This window comes from Neopelma chrysocephalum, unplaced genomic scaffold, assembly GCF_003984885.1.
Source record: "Neopelma chrysocephalum unplaced genomic scaffold, ASM398488v2 Primary Assembly neopelma1_84, whole genome shotgun sequence".
NCBI classification, from domain to species: Eukaryota; Metazoa; Chordata; class Aves; order Passeriformes; family Pipridae; genus Neopelma; species Neopelma chrysocephalum.
This window is the reverse complement of record NW_020897746.1, coordinates 4,913,604-4,934,496: the sequence shown is the minus strand read 5'-3', so window position 1 is coordinate 4,934,496 and position 20,893 is coordinate 4,913,604. Positions and strand designations below refer to the sequence as shown.

At 44.2% G+C, this 20,893-nt stretch overlaps 1 protein-coding gene across 4 annotated transcripts; it reads right to left on the bottom strand.

Annotated features, from left to right (window-relative positions):
- Positions 1 to 526: 526 nt before the first annotated feature.
- ACOX1 (acyl-CoA oxidase 1) lies at positions 527 to 20,890 on the bottom strand. Of its 4 annotated transcripts, none has more exons than XM_027691937.1 (14): positions 20,679 to 20,890; positions 19,385 to 19,544; positions 14,030 to 14,190; positions 9,177 to 9,284; positions 8,544 to 8,663; positions 7,331 to 7,446; positions 6,974 to 7,143; positions 6,490 to 6,652; positions 5,649 to 5,839; positions 5,249 to 5,428; positions 4,510 to 4,615; positions 4,280 to 4,423; positions 3,272 to 3,478; positions 527 to 2,286 (listed from the first exon to the last, which is right to left on the bottom strand). In XM_027691937.1, exons 1-14 carry the CDS (start codon positions 20,791 to 20,793, stop codon positions 2,236 to 2,238), a joined length of 1,992 nt encoding a protein of 663 aa, XP_027547738.1. In that variant the 5' UTR covers positions 20,794 to 20,890; the 3' UTR covers positions 527 to 2,235. The 4 variants fall into 4 exon arrangements, with proteins under 4 accessions (XP_027547738.1, XP_027547737.1, XP_027547739.1 ...); XM_027691936.1 differs by lacking the exon at positions 14,030 to 14,190 and adding an exon at positions 11,006 to 11,166; XM_027691938.1 differs by lacking the exons at positions 14,030 to 14,190; positions 20,679 to 20,890 and adding exons at positions 11,006 to 11,166; positions 19,629 to 19,737.
- Positions 20,891 to 20,893: the final 3 nt, after the last annotated feature.

Here is a 20,893-nt window from a genome sequence, read left to right as displayed (position 1 = left end):
GCTTAAATGGTGTTTACTGACCCCGAGATACAGCAAACCACACCAGGCTGTGGCACTTGGGGGTCACCACCAACAACAGCAAGGGGACAAAGAAATGCACAGTGTCCTCACCAACAGCAATGAAGGACAGTGTTTGCCAACACATCACTGCCAACCCCAAAAACCAACGGACAAGAGCTTCTGTGGATTAAAGATCCTGCTGCCCAGCATCATGGTTAAATCCTGGCTGTTGGCAGTGACCAGCTTTTGATGGTTTATGAGCCATAATGACACCAAGGAACTGCCACAGCCAGCTCTGCCCTCTGCCAGGGGTATTTCTCCTGTGGTTGTGAGCAGGAGAGGCTGGGATCGCTGTGGGATGGGACAGGGATCACTGCCCTGCAACACTGAAGAGCAAAGCCAGAAAGCTCAGACTACATAAAACACCAAAATCCAACTAATTAAAGGTCTTCTGAATACTTCATTCTACTTCCTCCACTACTTTACACAAGATCCACTGAAGGCAATGCATGAAAAGAGAGACATCTTGTCTGAAAACACATTTTTGTAATTTATTAGATCTGTACATAGTTAACTAGTACTGTTCTCATTAGCATATTTTTAACCTGCTCCTCCATCCTCCCTCCCCAGGTCAGCAGGCTGTTCCACTGGACACATGGAAGGCAGAGGTCCTCTGGAATCCTGAACAGCAGTGCTTCCACAGGACCTGGAACACTCGGCAGCTCACAGGCAAGTTTGATTAGTTTATTCAAAATTAAACATTTCATTCTGTTCAGCCACTGCACGTGGAGCCAAACATCGTGTCTGATCATTGTTAGTGTCAGGAAAAAACTCATCCATGAAAACTGATCCAAAATTAGAGACTAACAGATACCAAAAGATGCAGAGAAGCATCTTCTCAGGTGTTGCCTCAGAACTGCAGGATTTGGGTTTATGCTGAAGCTTTTTGCCATTTTAAGCTCAAAGCTGCCCTTATATCTGGTTTTATGGTTACTGGACAGAGTTATTGGTGTGGAAAAGCCCAAATGATTTTGCTTATTTGTAGTTCCACTGATTTCATGGGGCAGCAGGAGGTTCTCTTACAAGATAAATCCTTCCTGTTCAATCAAAGCACCGTGGCAAGGCCCAAGTCAATATAAAAACAAAATCAAGCAAATCAGAGAAAGCTCCTTGGAAATGCACTGTTAGGAAAAAAAAAAATCTGGACACTTCACTTGGGATTGTCGTTTTCTTGACAAATGCCTTTAAAAACCAGGACAAGATCCCAGAACAATCTGAAGACCCAAGGACCTCGGTCAACCGATTTCTGCCCTCCAATACTGGCTTCATCATTCCAGGTCAAATTTGCAGTTTTTACCACTGCATGTGGGGTTTTTTCCCACCAAATCAAACATAAGTAACATTTGTAAAGTGCTTTGAGATAGTGCTAGAAAATACTAACAGTGAAAAAGGGGCAGAACATCTGCTATCAGCATCCAGCTGATTCCTACCGGTTGTTTTTTATCCTCAGAGCAGCATCACTATGTTCTCCTTTGACTTCTTATTAACCAGGAGCAAGGTGCCAGTGCTGGAGGTGGCACACAGGGAAAAGGAGGTTCTGCAAGGCAGTGAAAGGATGTATTGGAAAACGAAGGACACATGAATATTTCTTCTGGAAAGATTCCTGAAGCAGAGCTCAGCAGAGAAGGATGGGCATTTACTTCCCAGATACATCAGGAAAACAGTGCCACACACAGACTCACGTGCACAAGGCTATGCAGGAGGCTCCAGACAGCACAAGTATTTGCCAAACAAGGAGAGAGGTGGTGCTAATTTTAAAAAAAAATAATCAAGACACTTTTTTTTGGGGGGAAGGACATAACTGCTCATCAGAAGCTACTGCCTGAGGGCTGTCAACTACTTCATAGTAAAGTCCTGCCCCCTCTCCAGATGACAGGAACTTCTCTCTAGTTAGCAGCTTCACAAAAGCAACTCTTGTATAAATCCATAAAGCTTTCCCAGATTTTTAAAAGGTTAATTTTTACCATTATAATTGCACTTTAAAAACAGGCATCAGTCCCTACTCACTCTCCCCAAACACCTCCTCCATTTACAAAAGTGGAAAAGAAAGGCTACAATTATTCACTGTCCTACAGCTACAGGATTTGAAAGGTTTGATTCAGGTGCCTGAAGGAAGGATGCAAACACCCCGTTTTCAGGGCAGGACAAGAGTGCATTTTGAAAACCCTGCAGGCTTCACAGCTTGGCTTGCATCGGCTTCAGGTGCTTGTGGAAAGATTCATGAACCTGCAAGAGGACAAGACAGTGGTCACAAGGTCAGGTCTGGTCTTTGAAACAGTTTTAGCTCCTCACATCTTGCAGTGTGTTTCTTTGCTAAGGAAATTTGAATCAGAGGCAGTTTGGAGATTTAAGAACAGCCAGATAATTTCTATATTCGAGTGTCTACATGACACAAAACATGAGAATATAAAAAATATCCTGCCCACTGCCTTTCTTCTAAGAAAAGAAAGCAAGATACCTTATATCCATACAATTATTTGGCATTTTAATTAAAAGAAAACTGATAGAGGTCTCCTAAGGGGACTGTGATGAAGCTCCTAAGCCTCATTGACTTCAGAATTACAAAACATTGAGCAAGTTGTGGTGGGATTTAACTCCAGCTGCAGTCTCTGGCAGCCCATTGTAGGAGATACAGTCTGTCCTAATTAAATAAAGGCACCATTAAGACAGGATTCAGTTTGGCTGACGGAACAGGGACACTGACTCTTCCCAGCACAGTTTATTTTATTAGCTCAGCTGCAGCTCCAGTCTTAGGGCAGAGGTGCAACAACTGACACCTAAGTACTACACAGGAGCAATTTATTTTCATCTCCAGTCACTGCTACTGCCTGAACACTGGAAGATTTGCCAGAAAACAGGTAAAGCTTTCACAGCTACTGTCACTAAGCAGAATCAACAGCAAGTGATAATTGCTTTTAAATTCAATGAGATGATTCAGTTGTTCCTCTGTGGAGTGTATCATCTCCTCCCTCAACTGAGAACTCCAAAAGCATCCCACAGGGATGCACATGAGGTACACGTGGGAGACTAACTACAGAAAGCAAACTGAAAGTAGGTTGCTAGTTTTGGTCCATTACTACCAGTGACTTTTCTCCCCCCTTCATCAATTACCTGCTGAGATCACTGGAGCATAATTAACAACCCTAAATGGAGTTATTTCTCTGGGCATGTGTGAGGAAGAGGAAAAGAGGATGAAATAAGGTTTCCTTACCTGTGTTTTGTTCAGTGGGGATTTCTTTGCCCACTCGAACATGTTCTCGTAGACGTTGCCGTCGTAGCGGCCAAGCACAGATCCCAGATGGACATCGTGGAAGTCAAAGGAGTCCACCAGGGCCACTGCATTGGGGCGAATCACAGCCAGGAGCTCCTTCACGTGCTGGTTCACTTGGGTAATTTGGGCACTGGTCAAGATACCCGCCTTGGGAGGGGAAAAAAGGGATTGTAGAAGCCAAAAGAACCTTCCCTTCCCCATGGTCTAACACAGGTCAGCCTTCCCACACAAAAATGCAGCAGTTCATAAAACACCAGGGTTTTTTTAGTTTACTAAGTAATTAAACTGGCAATTAGCCATACTGTACAAGCAAATGGAGATGCCCAGCACAGCCCACCATACCACCCAGCTATTTAATCTTGGATGGGAGACTCACTCCTTAGAGGCCCTGTGTGCAAGTTTACTTGAAGAATGTGCATACATGTATATTAAATTGCTCCTGGTTTCAGGAAATTAGGAAGCAGCAAAGAGGAAAAATGGGAAGACAAAACATACCATGTCTGCCTGAAGACCACTGCTGCACAAGTACATTCTCAAACTGACAGAATGAGGAGAAAAGCAATGCCTGACAATTTAAACCCATTCACTGAAGTAAGAGTTGAGATTTGAAGTGCAAGACCCCCTTTGAGAGATCCAGCTCTTGGAGCATGTCTGACGTGCACCTCCTTTATTAACTCCTTGTTTTTTAACACACAACACCTGGTCACCAACTGGAAACCATTTCAGCTAAACCTGGCACATGCCTGGTTTCCATTTATCACCCAACTCTCCATTCTGGCAGATCACAAGGGAAACCTGACAAGAGCCTTCCACCAGACCTGCCCTGCTAATGGCCTTCTGGAAGTCAAGAATTTATACCTAAAATAGTCATACACTTGGCATTTAAAGCATCTTTGCAAACAGTGAATCTGGCTCTAGAGATCTAAGGTGTTGGGGAAAGACACCAACCTGCAAGAAATCCCCTGTGTTCTTGCTGATGCCGAACAGGGCGTACAGGAGGCACAGGTCGGTCAGCACAGCGCGGACAGCGGCGTTAGTGACCTCAGACAGCTTCGCTGCAAACAGCTTCACCACCACGTAGTGGCAGTGTGCCTGCACAGACACAGGAAGGCCAGTCAGGATCACAAAGAGATGAGAAGCTCTTACAGCACATTTTCTGTAGCAGGCACATCACTGACCTCTGATGCCCGCACCAGGTCAACAGAAGTTCGGTTCCAGGCGTCCTCCTTGCTCTTTCTGTGGTTCAGCTCAGCTTGCAAATTCTTTGCTGCAGCTTCTACAAGCCTGTTTTATAAAAGGAAGTTTACACAATAGCACCACATTCACTAGATGACATACACTGAATTCATACAGATTTCAGTCATGGCACATGAGCTCCGAATTATTTTCATGTGCTATGACTGAATATATTGCCTGGACTGAAAAGTTGTGCCTCTGAAACATCAGTTACCCCTGCTGCAGCTACAATACAGCTATAGGGGGGTAAAGGACATCTGACAGCACCCATGTGGTGCTTCAGTACCTACTCACATATAGGCATCTGCTCTACTCTTGCATTTCCTTCATAACAGGCTTGAATATCAGGATTGTTTCTCTCCAGAGAGATCTCTGAGCAGTCTCAGAGCAAATACAACATTGGTATTTGTACACGTGAATGTACTTTACATGTAAATATTTCCCAATGGAAAGGGGAGCAGAGTAACCAGGCCATGAGTAGGCTGTGAGTAGCCTCTTGCAACCGCAAAGCACTTAACACCGACCCCAACCCAGTGAAGTGTGTCACTTCCTGAAAGCAACACACGGATCAAAGCTCTGCCAACCACACCTTGAAAATCCAGCATTAACAGGGCAGTGCATCACCACCACCTCCCAGGACACCCAGTTTGGCTTGGCTCAGGCTGGTAAGTGTGAACTCACCGGGCAGCACGTGCCTTGTAGGCCTCCACCAAGCTGACGGGGTCGTTGATCCGCACGGTCACGGTCCTGGCAGCCACGTGCTGTGGCTGAATGCGCTGCCTGGAGAGGTCATTCAGGTAGGACACCATGCCAGTAACCTGCTGCCCAGAGCTAACCTGGGTGTAGCTTTTGACAAGGAATCTGAAAACAGAGACAGCAGACGGCAACTCTTACAAACTGTCTGAGCAGAGAAAAGTCAGGCTCAGGCCAGAAAGAACACTTGTAGGCATATAATTTTCTGTCAAAAACAGGGCAAGGGACAGAAACATGACAGCAGTTTCATGGTAGTACAGAACACTCTTCTGCTACAAATACCACAACACTGAGGCAGGAGCACCCCTGTGCAGAGCTCCCACCGCACCTGGCTGTCTGCAGCATCATGACCGTGTTTTCTCCCTCGTAGGTGCAGGACGGGGTGAAGGTGACGTAGATGTCAGGAATGCCACTGCAGCGGGAGTAGCCGTGCCCACCACAGGCCATCCGACATTCCTCAATGCCAGCGTTGGCAGTCCAGGAAGTGAAGGCCTTCAGCCCTGCTGTCAGCGCGTGGAGCTGAGGGACAAAGCAAAGCCAGTTTAGATTTATTTCCCACTCTTGGCTTGGACATGTACGTGCAGCTCCCAGAAAAACACCACTCCTGCACTGTCCCACAGGGTCCTGCTTTCCTTGCAAGAACTCTTTCCTGAGCCAAACTATTTATAGGAAAACCTCTGTACATGGAAAGTCCACTTTTGAGCACGCCACCCTTTCTGTGCAAGTCCGTCTTCAACTGCCTGTTGTCACACCAGGTTCTCAGACAGAAACCCTAACAGAAAACAAACATTTTACAACCCTGACCCCTCAGTATGGTATTGATACCTTTGATCAACACACCTGTTTTACCCCAGTCACTTGGAAGAACAATTCAGAGGCTACAGCACAAGCATAAGACCAGTCTCAACTCCCAAGTGATATGCCATCATTCCTGGAAAGTCACCTTTTGAAAAAATATATTCCCAGTAGCTTTCTCACTGTGCATTACTCCCTGTTTTTTATAAAGTGCTAAATGAATAGTGCAAATAAAGAAGTAAAGGTTACTAGCACATACTGGGCTTGGGGGCTTTTGAAACTACAGAAGTACAAGACATCTCACAAGTGAAAATTGTAAAGAAACCTCACATGAATTCAACAAATACCCCTCTGGTTCCCAGAGGACACAGTACCTCTGGCAGCTCACTCAGGTCCCCTTCATTGATGTCCCCACTAATACGATGGTAGGTGTCTTTTATGTAGGCTCCCACAAAATGGAAAGCATATGCTGTTGCCAGGAGAGGAAAGAGTTTGTATTGTTGGGTCTGATAATCCAGGATCTGGGGTTCTGGTTCCCTAGAGCAAAACGCAGATGAATCAGCATGCCAGTGGCCAGCAATCTGCTGCTGCAGAAATCCCATTCATAGCACAAACTACACCTGTATCAAGCTGGAGTATCTAAGAGTACCTAAGACCAGTAAGAGCCCCTGGCAGGGGAGGACATTTTGGCAGTCAAGAATGAAAGATTTTTTGAAGTTTGTCCTGTTTCCCAGGACAAACAGTGTTTTGAAACAGTATCAAGTGCCAAAACAAACATCAACTACAGTCCCTCTTCCTTTCAGTAACTGAGAATTTTCCCTCAGCACTAAGGCTGCTCCTGGGTGTCCCTGCACTCACCCTGGCTTCAGCTCAGACTGGTGTCTCACGGCGCTGTAGCGGATGGCGATGGTACAGGCGCGGGACAGCGAGCGAGCGGAGTCACCCACGATGAGGGAGCGGATGAACACCATGGTCCCATAGGTCAGCTTGTCACTGACAGGCTTCACATAGGTACCATCTGGTTCCACCTACCAAAAAAACCCCAAAAAACCAGCTTGTTGAAGTTTCCTCCCTTTAACATATTGACATGCCAAGCTCAAAACTCATCAAGCAGCACTTAAGCAACCCACAGTCCTTTTGGTGCACTTATTCAGCCACCCAAGAGCATTCAGTGTGTCCATGTCTAACAGCAAGTGCTGAAATCCACTGCTTTACCTGAGCATATTTCATCAGCATGTTCTCCCGAGGAATTCGGAAGTTGTCCATTTTCAGGTAGCCGTTATCCATTTCATCATAGCCAAATTTCGGGCCAATGTCACCCACTGTAATACCTGCCACAAACAAAGCCACTTGCATTAAGAAACAGGAACTAAACACCACCTGAGAGGTTCAAGTTTTCTCCAGTAAGAAGATTGTTTAGTTTTCTAGCAAGTCCCGGCAGTGCTATGAGTAACAGCTTTGATGGAAAAGTGGTGTCCTGGTTTTGGCTGGGATAGAGTTAATTTTCTTCCCAGTAGCTGGTACAGTGCTGTGCTTTGGATGCAGGATGAGAAGTGTTGATTACACACTGATGGTTCAGTTGTTGCTGAGCAGTGCTTGCACCAAATCAAGGACTTTTCAGTTTCCACACTGTGATGCCAGTGAGGAGGCTGGGGGGCACAACAGGCTGGGAGGGGACACAGCCAGGCCAGCTGACCCCAGGTGGCCACAGGGATATTCCACTTCATATGGCATCATGCTGAACAATAAAACTGGGGAAACTGGGTGGTGTGGCAGCCCACTGCTCAGGGACTGTCTGGGCATCAGTCAATGGGTGGAAAGCAATCGCATTTTGCATCACTTGTTTTGCATATTCTCTTATCATTATTATTATTAATTTCCCTTCCTTTTCTGTCCTATTAAATTGTCTTTATCTCAGCCCATAAGTTTTACCTTTTTCCAGTTCTCTTCCCTATTCCACTGTGGAAGGGGAATGGCTGTGTGTTTAGCTGCCTGATGGGTTAAACCACAAGTGGACATCAAAACATGGGAAACTTCCTAACTTCCATACAGTTCTACTATCCACTCACTGCAGGAGCTGCCTCTGAAGTTCACCCAGCTCACTTGCAGCTAAACAATGGTGTTGTTTCCCTTCTTTCCCTTTCAGAAAGTGGGATATGCTGCGCTAAAAATGCAAAGGAGACACTGGGAGACAGTGGGACAGAATAAAATCCCAAACTGCCCTTCACATTGAAGGCATGATAGGAAAGGTGATTTAGTGGTAGTTCAGTCACAAGAAAGCCTCATTTAAGCCCTGTGATTTAATCACTGAAATCAGCTAGTAAAATAAGCCATGGACATCAACAAGAGAGCAGCTGTGTATAGTCAGAGAGAAACAGAACTAACTTATTCCATGAGATGGATTTTAACCCTTAACATGGATTTTTACCTGGTAGAGGTTCATGGGTGCCCAGCTGCCTGATGGGAACAATGAAGGCGTGCAGCCCTTTGCACTGGCCCTGGGTGTAGAGCTGGGCCAGAACAATGGCGTGGTTTGACGTCTTCCCAACTGCAATAGGAGTGGGAGTCAGAAGGAAAAACACAGTCAAACATACTTACACACACAGAGTCTTTCCTTAAAGCAGGATCTGAGATTACCTGAACCACATCATGCAGTAGAAAACCAGATTTACAACACTGGTTATCACCCCAATTGTACAGCTCTAGACAAACAGTGTTGCTCAAGTCAGTGGAAGTTGCACAACACAATTCTCTCGACTACACAACACCAAGTCCTTGGCAAACCTACCAGTGAAGCTGAAGGAAATATAAACTTTGATACAACCAAACATTACAATAAATTCATACAGTGTGACTGGTTGTGAACAACAGTCCAGAACACACAGATGATGTTTCAGCAGGCTCTGGTAAGTTTGTTTCTTGGTGTTCAAGAGCAACTGCCTTTCAGCCAACTCCTTGGGTCAGCTTTCAACCATCACTCTGTAAATGCAACACACATGACATCACCTCCCCAAGTTATTCCATACATCTTCCAGCTTTAGACACACATGGATGCACTTACGTCCACCTGGCCACCACTTAATGGAGGTGACAGTGGGGCTGTTGAGAATGAACTCCTGCGTGGCAGGGTCGTAAGTGGCTGTAGTCTCTAGACCCCGAAGGTGAGTCCCTGAAAACAAGCAAACACATTGTTTTGGCAGAAAGTCAGTCAGAAAACAGAGACAAGGACAGAACTGGACAATGGAAAGTGGAACTCCAGTAGTAATGTTTAAATTTTAACTTTGCTTTTAGGCTACATAAAGAACTGAATTTCAACCAATTAAAGAAGAACAAGTGATAGCCAGACCACAATCTGGGACCTGAAGCCAATTCTCAGAAAACATGTCAATTTTTTTCCCCCAATGGTCTAAGACTAGTTTTCCAAGCACCTCCAATCTGACACCTTTTTGTTATCATACACCAGAAGCCCTTTCTCAGCTAAAGTGTTCCACAAAACCACGCTGACCTCAATTTCACTAAAATGCAACCTGATTAAATTGTGAAATAAAATCATACCCTTCTCAGCCACAAGATGAAATAAGCAGTGCCCACCACCTCTTTATTCCCTCTCAGGCCTACATTCTCCTCACTTGATGGAGTTGATCTCCCAAACGAGATCATCCATAGCTCCAAGACAGCAAGTAATGGCACATGAATGCCAGGGGACTGATGCAGGCAGATGAAGAGACTGAAAAAAGATGGAGGTAATTCCAGGAACAGCCTTTGTCTTCTGCCCCCAACTCTTCATACACACCTGTCTTAGAGCAGTGGCATTGTCCCTGCATGCCTTAAAAAACCAAAAATCACCAGGCCTACTTGCTTCAACTAGGCAAGCTGTGAACACTCCTAAGAGTCTGGACTGAGAGAGCAGAACAAGAGCTTCAACATGAAAAAGGGGATCACCTTGATGCAACCACGTTCCCAAGACATGTTGGTAATGGCAGACTTCCACAGGCAGCTCAACACAGACTTACTTTGCTGGTAAAGGATCTTCACACCTCACTAGTTGCAAGAGATTCTCCTCAGACTTGCAGTTACTTTATGCTTCATACAGTCTCTACATTTCACTTCAGCACAAACGTGAATCCTGCTCATTCTTAGAAAATAATTCTCATCTGCAACTCTCAGATGTCAAAATTAAAGTTTCCCAAGGCACAGTATCCTCCCTTTGAAACTTGGATAAAAGGGGTGCAATCACAATACTGCTGGAGTTATCAAAATCCATTTCAAAGCTTGAAAGTAAAGGAATAGCAACAAAAACCAAAGTCTACTTGAGACAGAAAATTAAAAACACACCAAAACATTTCACAGTCCAATTAAAAAGAACACATGGGAGTTAACAAAGGGGGAATAAAACTCCACACAAAACATGAGTATTGGAACAAAGTCATCCACACATTCTCTGACCCGAGGTCAGTCCAAGGTGACAAGCAACTATTTAAAGTTTTTGGCATCTCTTTCAGTACCTTAAAAGTTCTGTCCTTTTGTCTTCACACTGGACATTAATTACAGCAAAGCAGAAATCAAACTGGAAAGAATGATGAACAGATGCCACCAAACTGACAGCACCAGTCACGGGCACTAATGACACTGGTTTGAATGGCACGAGGAGCACTCAGGGTGCTCACATATAGAGCTACAGACACCAAACCCTCCTGTAGGGGGAAAAAGAAGGAAGCAGCACATGGCAGTAATGCCCTGTTAAACACTTCAGAGGCTGCCCACTTCTCCCTACAGCCACAGCTGCATGTGTGAAGTCTCTGGGATACACACACATCATTCTTCCCAGGCAGGGGAACGCTCTGTACACAAAGCCATTCTTAGAAATAGCATTTAGTGAATGTACTGTACCATGGCCCATTTCAGTCTGGGCATAAGTGCCAATGATCTCCAGGTTCCAGGCAGGCATGAAGAAGCGATCCTGCTGCTCTGGGGTTGCCTGGGTGAGAAGGGTGGGGAGGAACATGCCCAGATGAAGGTCCAGAGGCTCAGGCCGTCCACGGTGAACAAAGCTGTGAAGAATTGTCATGGGATGGGAGCGTGAAGGGAATGTTATGGGAGGGAAGCAAGCATGAGGATTCATGGTGGAGATTCAGGAAGAGACAAAAAGAAAAAAAAATGATTCATGTGTAAATCCGAGTTCATCCAGTGTATTTTAGAAAGACAGAGCACTGTCCTTTTCTCAGGCCTGAATAATAGGAAATTACACTCACTTCAAAATAAACGTGCTGCAATGCATTTCTTTCTTATTATACATAAAATGCATCTGCAACATTCACCTATTTTTGATACACCATGATTGATTAAAAAAAGGGGATTAATCCAAAGCAAAGACAGACCAGACCTTCACTCTGGTTCTCAAATCAGAGCATCCCTAAGTTAAATGGGCTGAGGCAGAATGTCAGTTTGATGAAGATGTGATCTGGCTGGATGCAGGGAGCCTTTACCCAGACATAGGAAGTCCACTTTTTTTTCTCTTCATTTTTTGAAGGCAGAACCTGGTAGAAATCCTTGTTTATCCAGCTGAACAAGCTAAGTTTTAACTAAATTTTGGGTTTTTTTAAAAGGCAAATCATAACTGTCTGCACTACTTACTTCATTTTTTTTTAAATCAAAGATCAGACACTACTAGTGTACATAGCATTCCAAACCAACTCCCTTCAACTTCTGCTATCTTTAAAAGCTCTCTTAAAAGGACAGTGCTCTGCATGTGTAAGTCAATGTTGTGAACACGAACAACTTGGCAAGAAAGCCAACATTTTTCAATCTGCAAATCACCAGCACAAATTATCTCCAATTAAACATGTTTCATTAGAACGACTCTTCCTCCAAGTTCTGTCAAACACCACTGTGAAGTAGTTAAGTGGTCTATTAAGTTGTTCAATATGAAGAATTAAATGCTTATTAAATCTTTAAATATTGACAGACTTGAGTATTAAAATAGCAGGGATAAATTGAGGATCAGTACCTGCATCTAGCCCATTTATGTATGAAATAATGTAATTGGTCTTTAACAGAAATATATATATTTAAGTTATATGCATTATGGAAAGAGCACTGGTCTGAGCTTGGCTCAAACTCATTTGACATTCTTATCAAAGTGGGAACAATCCACCCTTGTGTTCTCTAAACACACATTAATATGAACTAGCTCTATCCCTGGGGCTTCCCAAGAACTGCAGTTCTGTTCTTTGATATTCTCAGGCACCTATAAATAAATTCAACCATCTAAAAAACCCAGCAGAAATATTTTCAAAGCTTTTCGACTGCACAGTGACCAAGCCCAAGAGGGGACTAATGGGTTACCAAGAATACTGGATTATAAGTGAGTTCAGTACTGTGAGAAGTACCCAGCTAACAGTCAATGAGGGAAAGGCAATCCTTATTTACCAGCAATAGTTATAAACCAGACAGAAACAGCACAGTATTTTCACTGCTCCTTCTCATTTCCTGTTCAGTCCTATTAAGTGCTATTTGTGCTTTTTCTTTCTTTGATTTTTTTTGAGAGACTTCTTCACTATGGAACAGGTTGAAATCAACACAGGCTATCACACAGGTAGTCACTAAGATAAAACTGAGCAACTACCCATCCAAGCTGGGGTTCAACTCCATAATCAATGGTCTATTTCTCCATCACCAGTTTCTAAACATCAGGATTAAATTAAGCAAAGTTCAGTGACAATTACTGCAGCAGCTTTATAGGTGGAGTAGTCAGATACTCGACATTCATGAATGTTTGCATTTTAATTATTCAGCAGAGAAAGTACATTTACCTTACCATATTAGTTCTATTTAGCGTCCAATTACCATCAAACAGCATAAGAACTATCAGCAAACCAGACCATCACCAGGTAAGAAAGTGCAATGATGTAACGTGAAATTGCAAGTAAAAACCAATCACTTCAGTGTGGGTGTGACTGATTTAAAGCAGCTGTTGTGAGAAAGCAAACAAGGACAGCAGGCATTGATTGTTGCCATCCAGTTATCCCTCAGTTTCCAGTGTCGAGCTGGGTTTGCCAACTCCATCTCTCCCAGGCAGGGCAGAGGACAGGATTTCTTTCATTGAATCTTCTACAAACGTTTCAGCAGCTGTAAATGAACAACCAGGCAACTGGCATTGCCATCCAGCTTCTGCAGTGTCCAGACTTGTACACCTCATGCTTTCCCAGTTCAGATGCCAGCACAAGCACTGGAGTCTTTGGTTTGTTAACCATTCTTGCTGGTATTTAACAGCCATAATTCCAGGTCTGGGTTAAAAGATTGTTTTCTGATGCATAAAATGTTTTTTCCTTTGAAGCAGTGGAAGTTTTCAACAATAGCAGGAGTAAGATGGTTTTTTTTTCTTATAACCAAGACCTTTCCATGAAGCTGTACAGCTGCAGTGAAGAAGCATCTGGAAGAAAAGTGCCTGGGGCAAAGCATACCTGACTTTCAAACCAAACTGCAGCCTCACCATGCTCCACTGCACCTAAAGGAATGCTCCTGACCTGTTTCTGCAGGCCAACCTTGCACCGAGAACTCTGAGAGAAACGTGCCCCAAATGCAGGCAAAAATAAAAACCACAAGACTGTTGGCTGACACTTTCCAACCAGTTCAAGTGAAATTCAGACTCTGAGAGCTTAGAACAATCTCCTCACCGTAAACAACTACAGAGGCAGTGATCAGCTGAGAGGTGCATTCTGGAAAAGACCAAAAAGAACTCTGGGATTGTCAGGATGTAAAAAGAGGTGGCTGTCTGGCTACAGGCCAAGAAACATCAACCTTTAACCAAGGTATTTTACCTTTCCCCTTTTAGAGTTACCCAGGGAACATCATAAACTTACACACTGGAGTTACAGAAGAGAGGTTACCCATTGATGCCTGAAGGGAACTAACCATGTCCCAACTCGGTTTGGGCGTAGGTGCCAATTATCTTGACTCCACGGGTCAGGGGCAGCCACTTCTCCTTCTGAGCAGCAGTCGTTTGGGTTTCTATGGTTTTTTGAAACATGCTGAAGTGGAGACCCATAGGTTCAGGCACATTGCCCAAGCATGTTCTACAGGAGAGAAATAGAGGGATCTGGATCTCAGTCTTACTGTGATTGTGAACCTGAAAGGCTTTTCTCCAACTAGAGAAAAATAATCTCTTGGCCTATTTCAACCTTTTTTTTTTGTCACACAACCAACCTTCAAATATGGAGGCATTAGAAGCAATGCTAATGGGGAAATAAATCTTTCTTCCAGACATTTTCATCTCCTCATGAATCCTGCTGTTGCTGTGTAACTGTATAATAAAATATTATTCTACAAAGATCTAGGGGGAACTTAAAACTAAGGACATGAAAACTAAATCAACTATTTTCTCCCCCATCTCTCAGGCTTGGTGGGAATCAATCCCACTGCTGCTGGTAGCCTGCAACTAGGCCTCTATTAGGTACAAGCAGTATGTACTGAAAAGGAAAAGGCTTCTTAGGTGACCGAGTGCTTTTCAGAAGGGCTTTGTATTACCTGTAGCTGCTCCTATCAGTTGTGAGATCAGGAACTCACTTTAATTAAAATTACCATTACAGTCTAGTGCTGGAGGGAATGGAAGGAAAAATCAGACATTTTAGGTGTCTTTTATCTAAGCAGAAGTTATTTCATGAGAGAAAATTCTAATTATTTAGTAGCCACGATGGCAGGCAAAGTGCATTCCCAAGTACAAGCTCTGTAACACAAACATGCTAGAAAGTGTCACTGTGGAGTTCATGACTCCACAACATCTTCCCTTCTGATTTTTCCAGGACCAAAACTATTGCAATCAAGTAATCTGATGCTGGTGATTAATGCATGAACTGTGCTTTAAGCTGGTGTGAGTGCAGCTACAGTGTCTCAAGTTCTTGGAATAGAGGCAGAAGGTTCTCTTACCAGGAAACACTCGCCTACAGCAGCACACATTTACAAAGCTGATGCTTTCAGGGTGACCAAGGGCCTAAAAATGCTGCAATGACAGCAAGACAGAACACTTTTCAGCATTCTTGTGGTTTCCTAAGTGGGTTATTCTCTTAGCCCAGGACCCATATAGCAACAGCAGCACACTTTATTTCCTCACTGCCTGCAGCACAGTTATTGTGCATCTGCTCCTCGGGCCCAAAAGGACAAATCTACAGGGAGAAACCGAGCGCTGACTTTGAAATGCACAATTTCTGGGCAGCTTGGGAAGAGCTTGAACGATTCTTTGGGTATTTTCAGAAGCTATTGAAGGAATTAGTGAAAAAGTTGCAGCATGTGCTTTGCTGTCAGAAAAATCACGTCAGACACTGCTTCTCTGAATGTAATGCTTCAGAAAAAACAAGAATATTAAAGGCTGCAGCAGCAACTTTCACTACCTATGAGTAAGTTTAATCACAAGTGCCAGGTATCTTGTGCTTAACTAGCACCTTCTCTGACAGGAGTAGGACAACAGACATTTTGCAAGTGGATGCTTTAACACCCCTGTGTCAGAAGGTCATGATGTTTCACCAACTAAACATGCAGCATTTTAACAGCTTCTCGCATTAACTAAGCTGAAAGCTAAATTACAGCAGAAACTGTTCATCTCTGCATACTCCACACTGAATATTTAGGATTTCCTTAACATGCCTTTTAACAACCTGAATCACAAGAAGACAGAAACGTGTTTTCCTCCAGAAGAGGAGGAACAGCTGTGAAGGGAGGAACAAAAGGCTTTCTTCTCTTCTTTTCCTTTCTGTGAACTCTTACTGCTTCCCATCAGAATTTCTACATTCCCACTGCCTACACGGGTTGTTCCCCAAGGGCTGCAGTGTGTGCAGTCATCAAGACTGACTGTGGCACTGGCCATTTGTTCAATGACCAACGATCACCTTGGTGGCCTGAGGTCAGATTTGCTGCGACAACCAGTGTCATGAGGAGGGTGCAGCTCCAAATCCACTGATGGGAGATGGATGTGTAGTAACCCATGCTTTGGCAATATAGATCTTTCCACATTTCACAGCAACCAGTGCCACCCACACAGCAGAAGGCACCTGTATGACAGGTAAGTCATTGTCTCTCAGTGCACAGAGCATGAATGACAGAAGCAGAGTCTGCCTCTTCAGAGGCTCCAAAGCTACACGAACAACTGCAAAGCCACTCTCAGGCTGCAGAGCTGGGTCACAGAACAGGGTCATTTAAGTTAAAGCAAAGTCTGCATGCAAACTTTTCTGCTTTTTGCAGGAGTCCTTGAAGTAACTCTCTCAAGGAAGAGCACGAAGGGTCATCCCAGTGGAAGAGGAGCAGGAGCTACATCTGCACTGTGCTTACTGGGCCTCAGAGCTGACAAATCCTATGGGAATAAACTCCTATTCCAGCTGTAACAAAAAAAGCAAGTCAGACTCATCCACTTCAAATTAATTTAGCAGTGGCTAGTAGGGCCCCTAGTACAGTTCTTCTGGTTTGATTCCTCAAAGCTACACCAGGTTCTAATTTAGTGTCAAAAGGAGACGTAAGGACAAATTCCCACAGGGAAAGTGCACGTTCACACAATGCTCATGAACACAGGGATCGCTTGGTGACCGGCAGCTCTTGGATCTTCTCCTCTTCAGTGACCCAGTTTCTCCCAACTGCTTTTCACTTCTTTATTTAATCCCATTTTCCTCACTGAAGGTTAATTAAACTTGAAGGTGAATTAAAACTGGCCAGATCGCTCTCTTCCAAGAGCTCTGTAGCATCACACACCAGAACCACTTCCCACTTCTCATGCTGACTTACATTTTGCTGTAGTTAGGACTGTCAAAGAAATCTGAAATATTGGCACTTTTAGACTGCTGGCCTTCAAAGCTGTATCACAGCAGCAACTGCAGTGTGGACGTAGAAGAACTGACTACATGAGAAGCAATTAAAATGGATTCTAGATATATTTAATAGATCCTCTTACGGTTTGGAGTCCAACAAAGCTCTTTGGAAACAGAGGAGGAGCATTCATTCACTTGGGCATGTCACAGCAGCAACACTGTTTATGTATATCTTCAGGGCAGCTGAAGGAAGCAGCATTTCTCCTCACCTATTCATAAATCAAGCTATAAAGTCAGTGAGTCGTGCCAAGCTCCTTAGTGCTGTTCAGGGAATATAGGAAAGCTCCAGGAAAACTACTGGCTCAAAATTCTCCAAAAATTGCATATGTAAATCTGTCTCTGCTGTTTGGGGATGATTGGAAGAATTTCTAAGGCTTCCATATGTAAAAATCTGATGGCCAATCACAATAAATACAACTTGACACCTGAATCAAGGACTTCAATCTCTTTCATAAACTTCATTCAAGGCATGTTGCAACACCATATCCACTCAATTTTCCAATTTGGAAAAATGCATGAACACAAATACAGTTCCTCAGCTTTTGCACTAATGAAGTTTCTTCTAGTTAGCACCAATTAGCATGTTTGGATACGTGATAGAAATAAACTCCATTTTGCCAGCTGGGTGGAGTTCACTGGGTTTAAAAAATATTTGACACTCAGCAGGTGAGGAAGTGGAGACAGATGTTAACATGCAAATGAAATCAAAGGATGAAAAAATAATCCTTTCATTTCTTCCATTTATTAAGCAGCAGTAAGCCCACATCCTCCTTTGCCAACACCAGACATTATAGTAAAGAAGTCAAATCAGGAATAGTAAGTGTATAGTTCTCAGAGCAAGCACACTGTACTTGTAGGCAAGAAGTTTATGTACTGCTCTTCATTCTGTTACATCATTGTATGTTATTCTACATGTTTATGTATAATAAATATGGTTTAAAAATGGTAAAAGTAGTCAGTCTAAAGTAATTGCATTTATATTTTAAAATCCTGAATGCCTGCAATTAGAATTGACTCTGAAAAAAGTCTTCCTCATTTTTTCAGTTGATTTTGGATCATGAATTCTGACTCATTAAATATAGAGGTATTATTTGGTATCTACATGAAATGTTACACTTTCATCTATTTAAAGTTAAGAATTGCTGACTCCCACACAAGTTTATGGAAATACAAAACTAGAACCTCTCACTTGGCTACTTCTGAAAAGTCTGTTTTCATATGATATTGTCAGTAATGCTACCAAAGACAGCATTTACATTGCAAGCTCCATTGAAATGTGCCAGCTGGTAGATTGGATAGAGTTCTCTGAATTTTCTCCATATAAATAAATGAAGAAACTTCCCTGTCACTCCCAATAACCCTTGTGGAGGAAAAAAAATTAATCATTAACTTTCACTATGCAGCACTGGAATAATCCAATACTGTCACTGAACTTGTTCTTTTGAAAGTTGGCATTGGTGGACAATGAGAGCAAAAACATTTACTTTACGTCCACAAGAACTTTCATGACACAGGTCAGTGTGGACCAATTTCTTGGAAATTAAAACCACAGTGGACAAGATGATTTCAACTACCTGCTCCCAATATTCATGCCCTGAGGCCCATGCCAGATTTGCTACAAAACCAGTCACAGGGGGCTTGTGATTCATTAAATACTGTGCCAGAGGATATATCCATGGTGTTACCATAGATTTCTAGGTCTGTGTAACCTGTTAACAGTCTCTGATTAAATCAGAATGAGTTTAGCAGAACTAAGGGGAAAAATACATCAAAATCAGGAACTAAGTTCTGATTCCTCCTGGAAGGGATGAAAACTCAGATATAAAGACAGTCTTATTTTTATTAACTTAATCCAAGGGTCATATCAGATAAACCAAAGGTCAGATAGAACAAAAAGCCTCTGGGTCAAAGGGAACCACTGTAGCACCAGGAGCGTGGAGGAGGGAGATAGGACAGGCAGTGATAAACAAGAACTTCTAAGCCATCTTGGAACATTTTCAAGTATGCCTGCAATCTTACTTTATTAGGTCTAAGTGCAAAGTGAAGTAATCGGATTTAAGATATTTCATTAGAAGCTGCAAACTCATCAGATCTATTCAGGCTGAAAATATTTTAGTGTATTTTTTACTTCTTTTATGGAAAAAAAAAATCAAGCTACAAGTCCCATTTTTTACTTTCTGCACCACATATAAGAAAGAGGGTGTAATTGTTAATGGTGCATCTCTAGTCAATAATCTAAGAAAACATAATATTCATGAAATCAAGGTTTCATCTGAAATTCACTAAAGCCAAGACTTCAGTGGTCTTTTGCACAGGGTTTGAGCTTCCCTTGGACAGCAAACACAGGGAAAAAGCACAACTCTAAGGTCACTGGTGAAGATCACAGTACATACAAAAAGCAAATGCTGGATGTAGGTACCTTTTAAACCAGAAGATCTCTTCAGGATCTGCAATTCCATATTCCCTTAATTTCATCACCATCAAGGAGCTCTTCCTGATGGCTTGCTCATAGCGTTGGCTACGGGACAGGAAGTTCAAATCCTCATGCTGGAAGTCAGGGTCATTAAGAACTAAGGCCTCTGGGGACAGAACAGAAGAGGAAAACAAGCTCAGTTTCCACAAACCTCAACAAACAGTGGGTGAGAAATGACCCAGCTTTTTACCTGCTGTACCTCAAGGCACAGGTACCAGAAAATTAAAAATAAAATTGGAAGTTAATGAAATCAGAAAAAAGTCAAAGCCCTTTTAGAGAGCAACTCCTGGCACTCTCATTTTACACATCGACCCCATGCTTAGTTCAGAGCACTCTGGACTTGGCAGGAGGGCAATTCACTGCAGGTCCCCCAGCAACAGCCTCAGAGGCTCAGGCTGCTGTCCCTCAGCCTCCTGAACTCTGATCCCCTCGTAACTCCCTCCCTGCAGAAGGGCACAGCGACTATTCCCACTGTGCCAACCGGAAAACAAGGTACCCTGAGGCCACAGACCTCCTGTGGCCCCCTCTTTGGCACAGAAGTTACACAATAGCAGCCCCTGACAGTCCCACCCCAGGGAAGAGAATGGAAGCAGTTCATTAATCTCTCATACCACAGTGGTGGCAGGTGACAAACAGGTGACATTTGTACTGTTGGGCAAGTGCGTGGCAGGAAGGAAACAGGAGAGGAGAGGGCCCGAGTGAAATGTCCGTGGGAAGCTGCCTCTTACTCTCCGGAGGAAGGGGAAACAGAAGTAAAAGGACACTGCTCTATCAGGGTCAGCCCAGAGCCTTCCTGGAAAGGGAGGGAGGGAGACCAGGGACGTAGCGCAGCTCCTGTTCCTGTCTAACCCATCAGAGAGCTCCTCTCCTCTCTAGCCCTAAACTTCCTTTAGGCTGTGACCATCTGTCTGCAAATTCTCTCTTTACAGCTCTCCCCTCTCCTTGGAGTCCCCCCTCTCCCCAAAAGCTCCTCCACACATCCTTCCTCCCCATGTGTCCCCCTCCTCACAACCTCGTCCCTCCTCACCTCCCCCGAGGGTCCCCACCCCGTTTCCCCCTCCCCATATCCCGGTCTCCGTCTCCCTGGGGGCCCCCTCTTGGATCTCCCTCACTCCACAGCCTCTCCCCTCCCCACCGCCGCGTCTCCTTCTCCTAAAACCTCCTTCCCCAAGCCCTCACCAGGGCTGTCTCCGCCTCTCCTCGCCTTCCCCAGCCCGGTCCCAGCCGGGCCCTCCCTCACCGATCTCCTTGCGGCGGCGGGTGCGCTCGGGGCCGCCGTCCAGGATGTGCGTGAGCAGCAGGGGCTGAAAGGTGGCGGCGGCGCGTTCCCTCCGCAGGTCCGCGTTCATCGTCATCGCGGCGGCGGCGGCTCCGCTCTGTCCCGGTCCCGGTCCCAGTCCCGATCCCAAACCCGGCCCCGATTCCGGCCCCGCTCCGCCGGCGACGCCCCCGCGC

Excerpts from the sequence above, each read along its gene's own strand:
- ACOX1 (XM_027691937.1), bottom strand. The coding sequence starts at position 20,793 with ATGACGATGAACGCGGACCTGCGGAGGGAACGCGCCGCCGCCACCTTT. Across the intron at positions 7,144-7,330 it reads TGCTGATGAAATATGCTCAG|GTGGAACCAGATGGTACCTA; the intron begins GTAAAGCAGTGG and ends TTTTTTTGGTAG. Across the intron at positions 5,840-6,489 it reads ACCTGAGTGAGCTGCCAGAG|CTCCACGCGCTGACAGCAGG; the intron begins GTACTGTGTCCT and ends TTTGTCCCTCAG.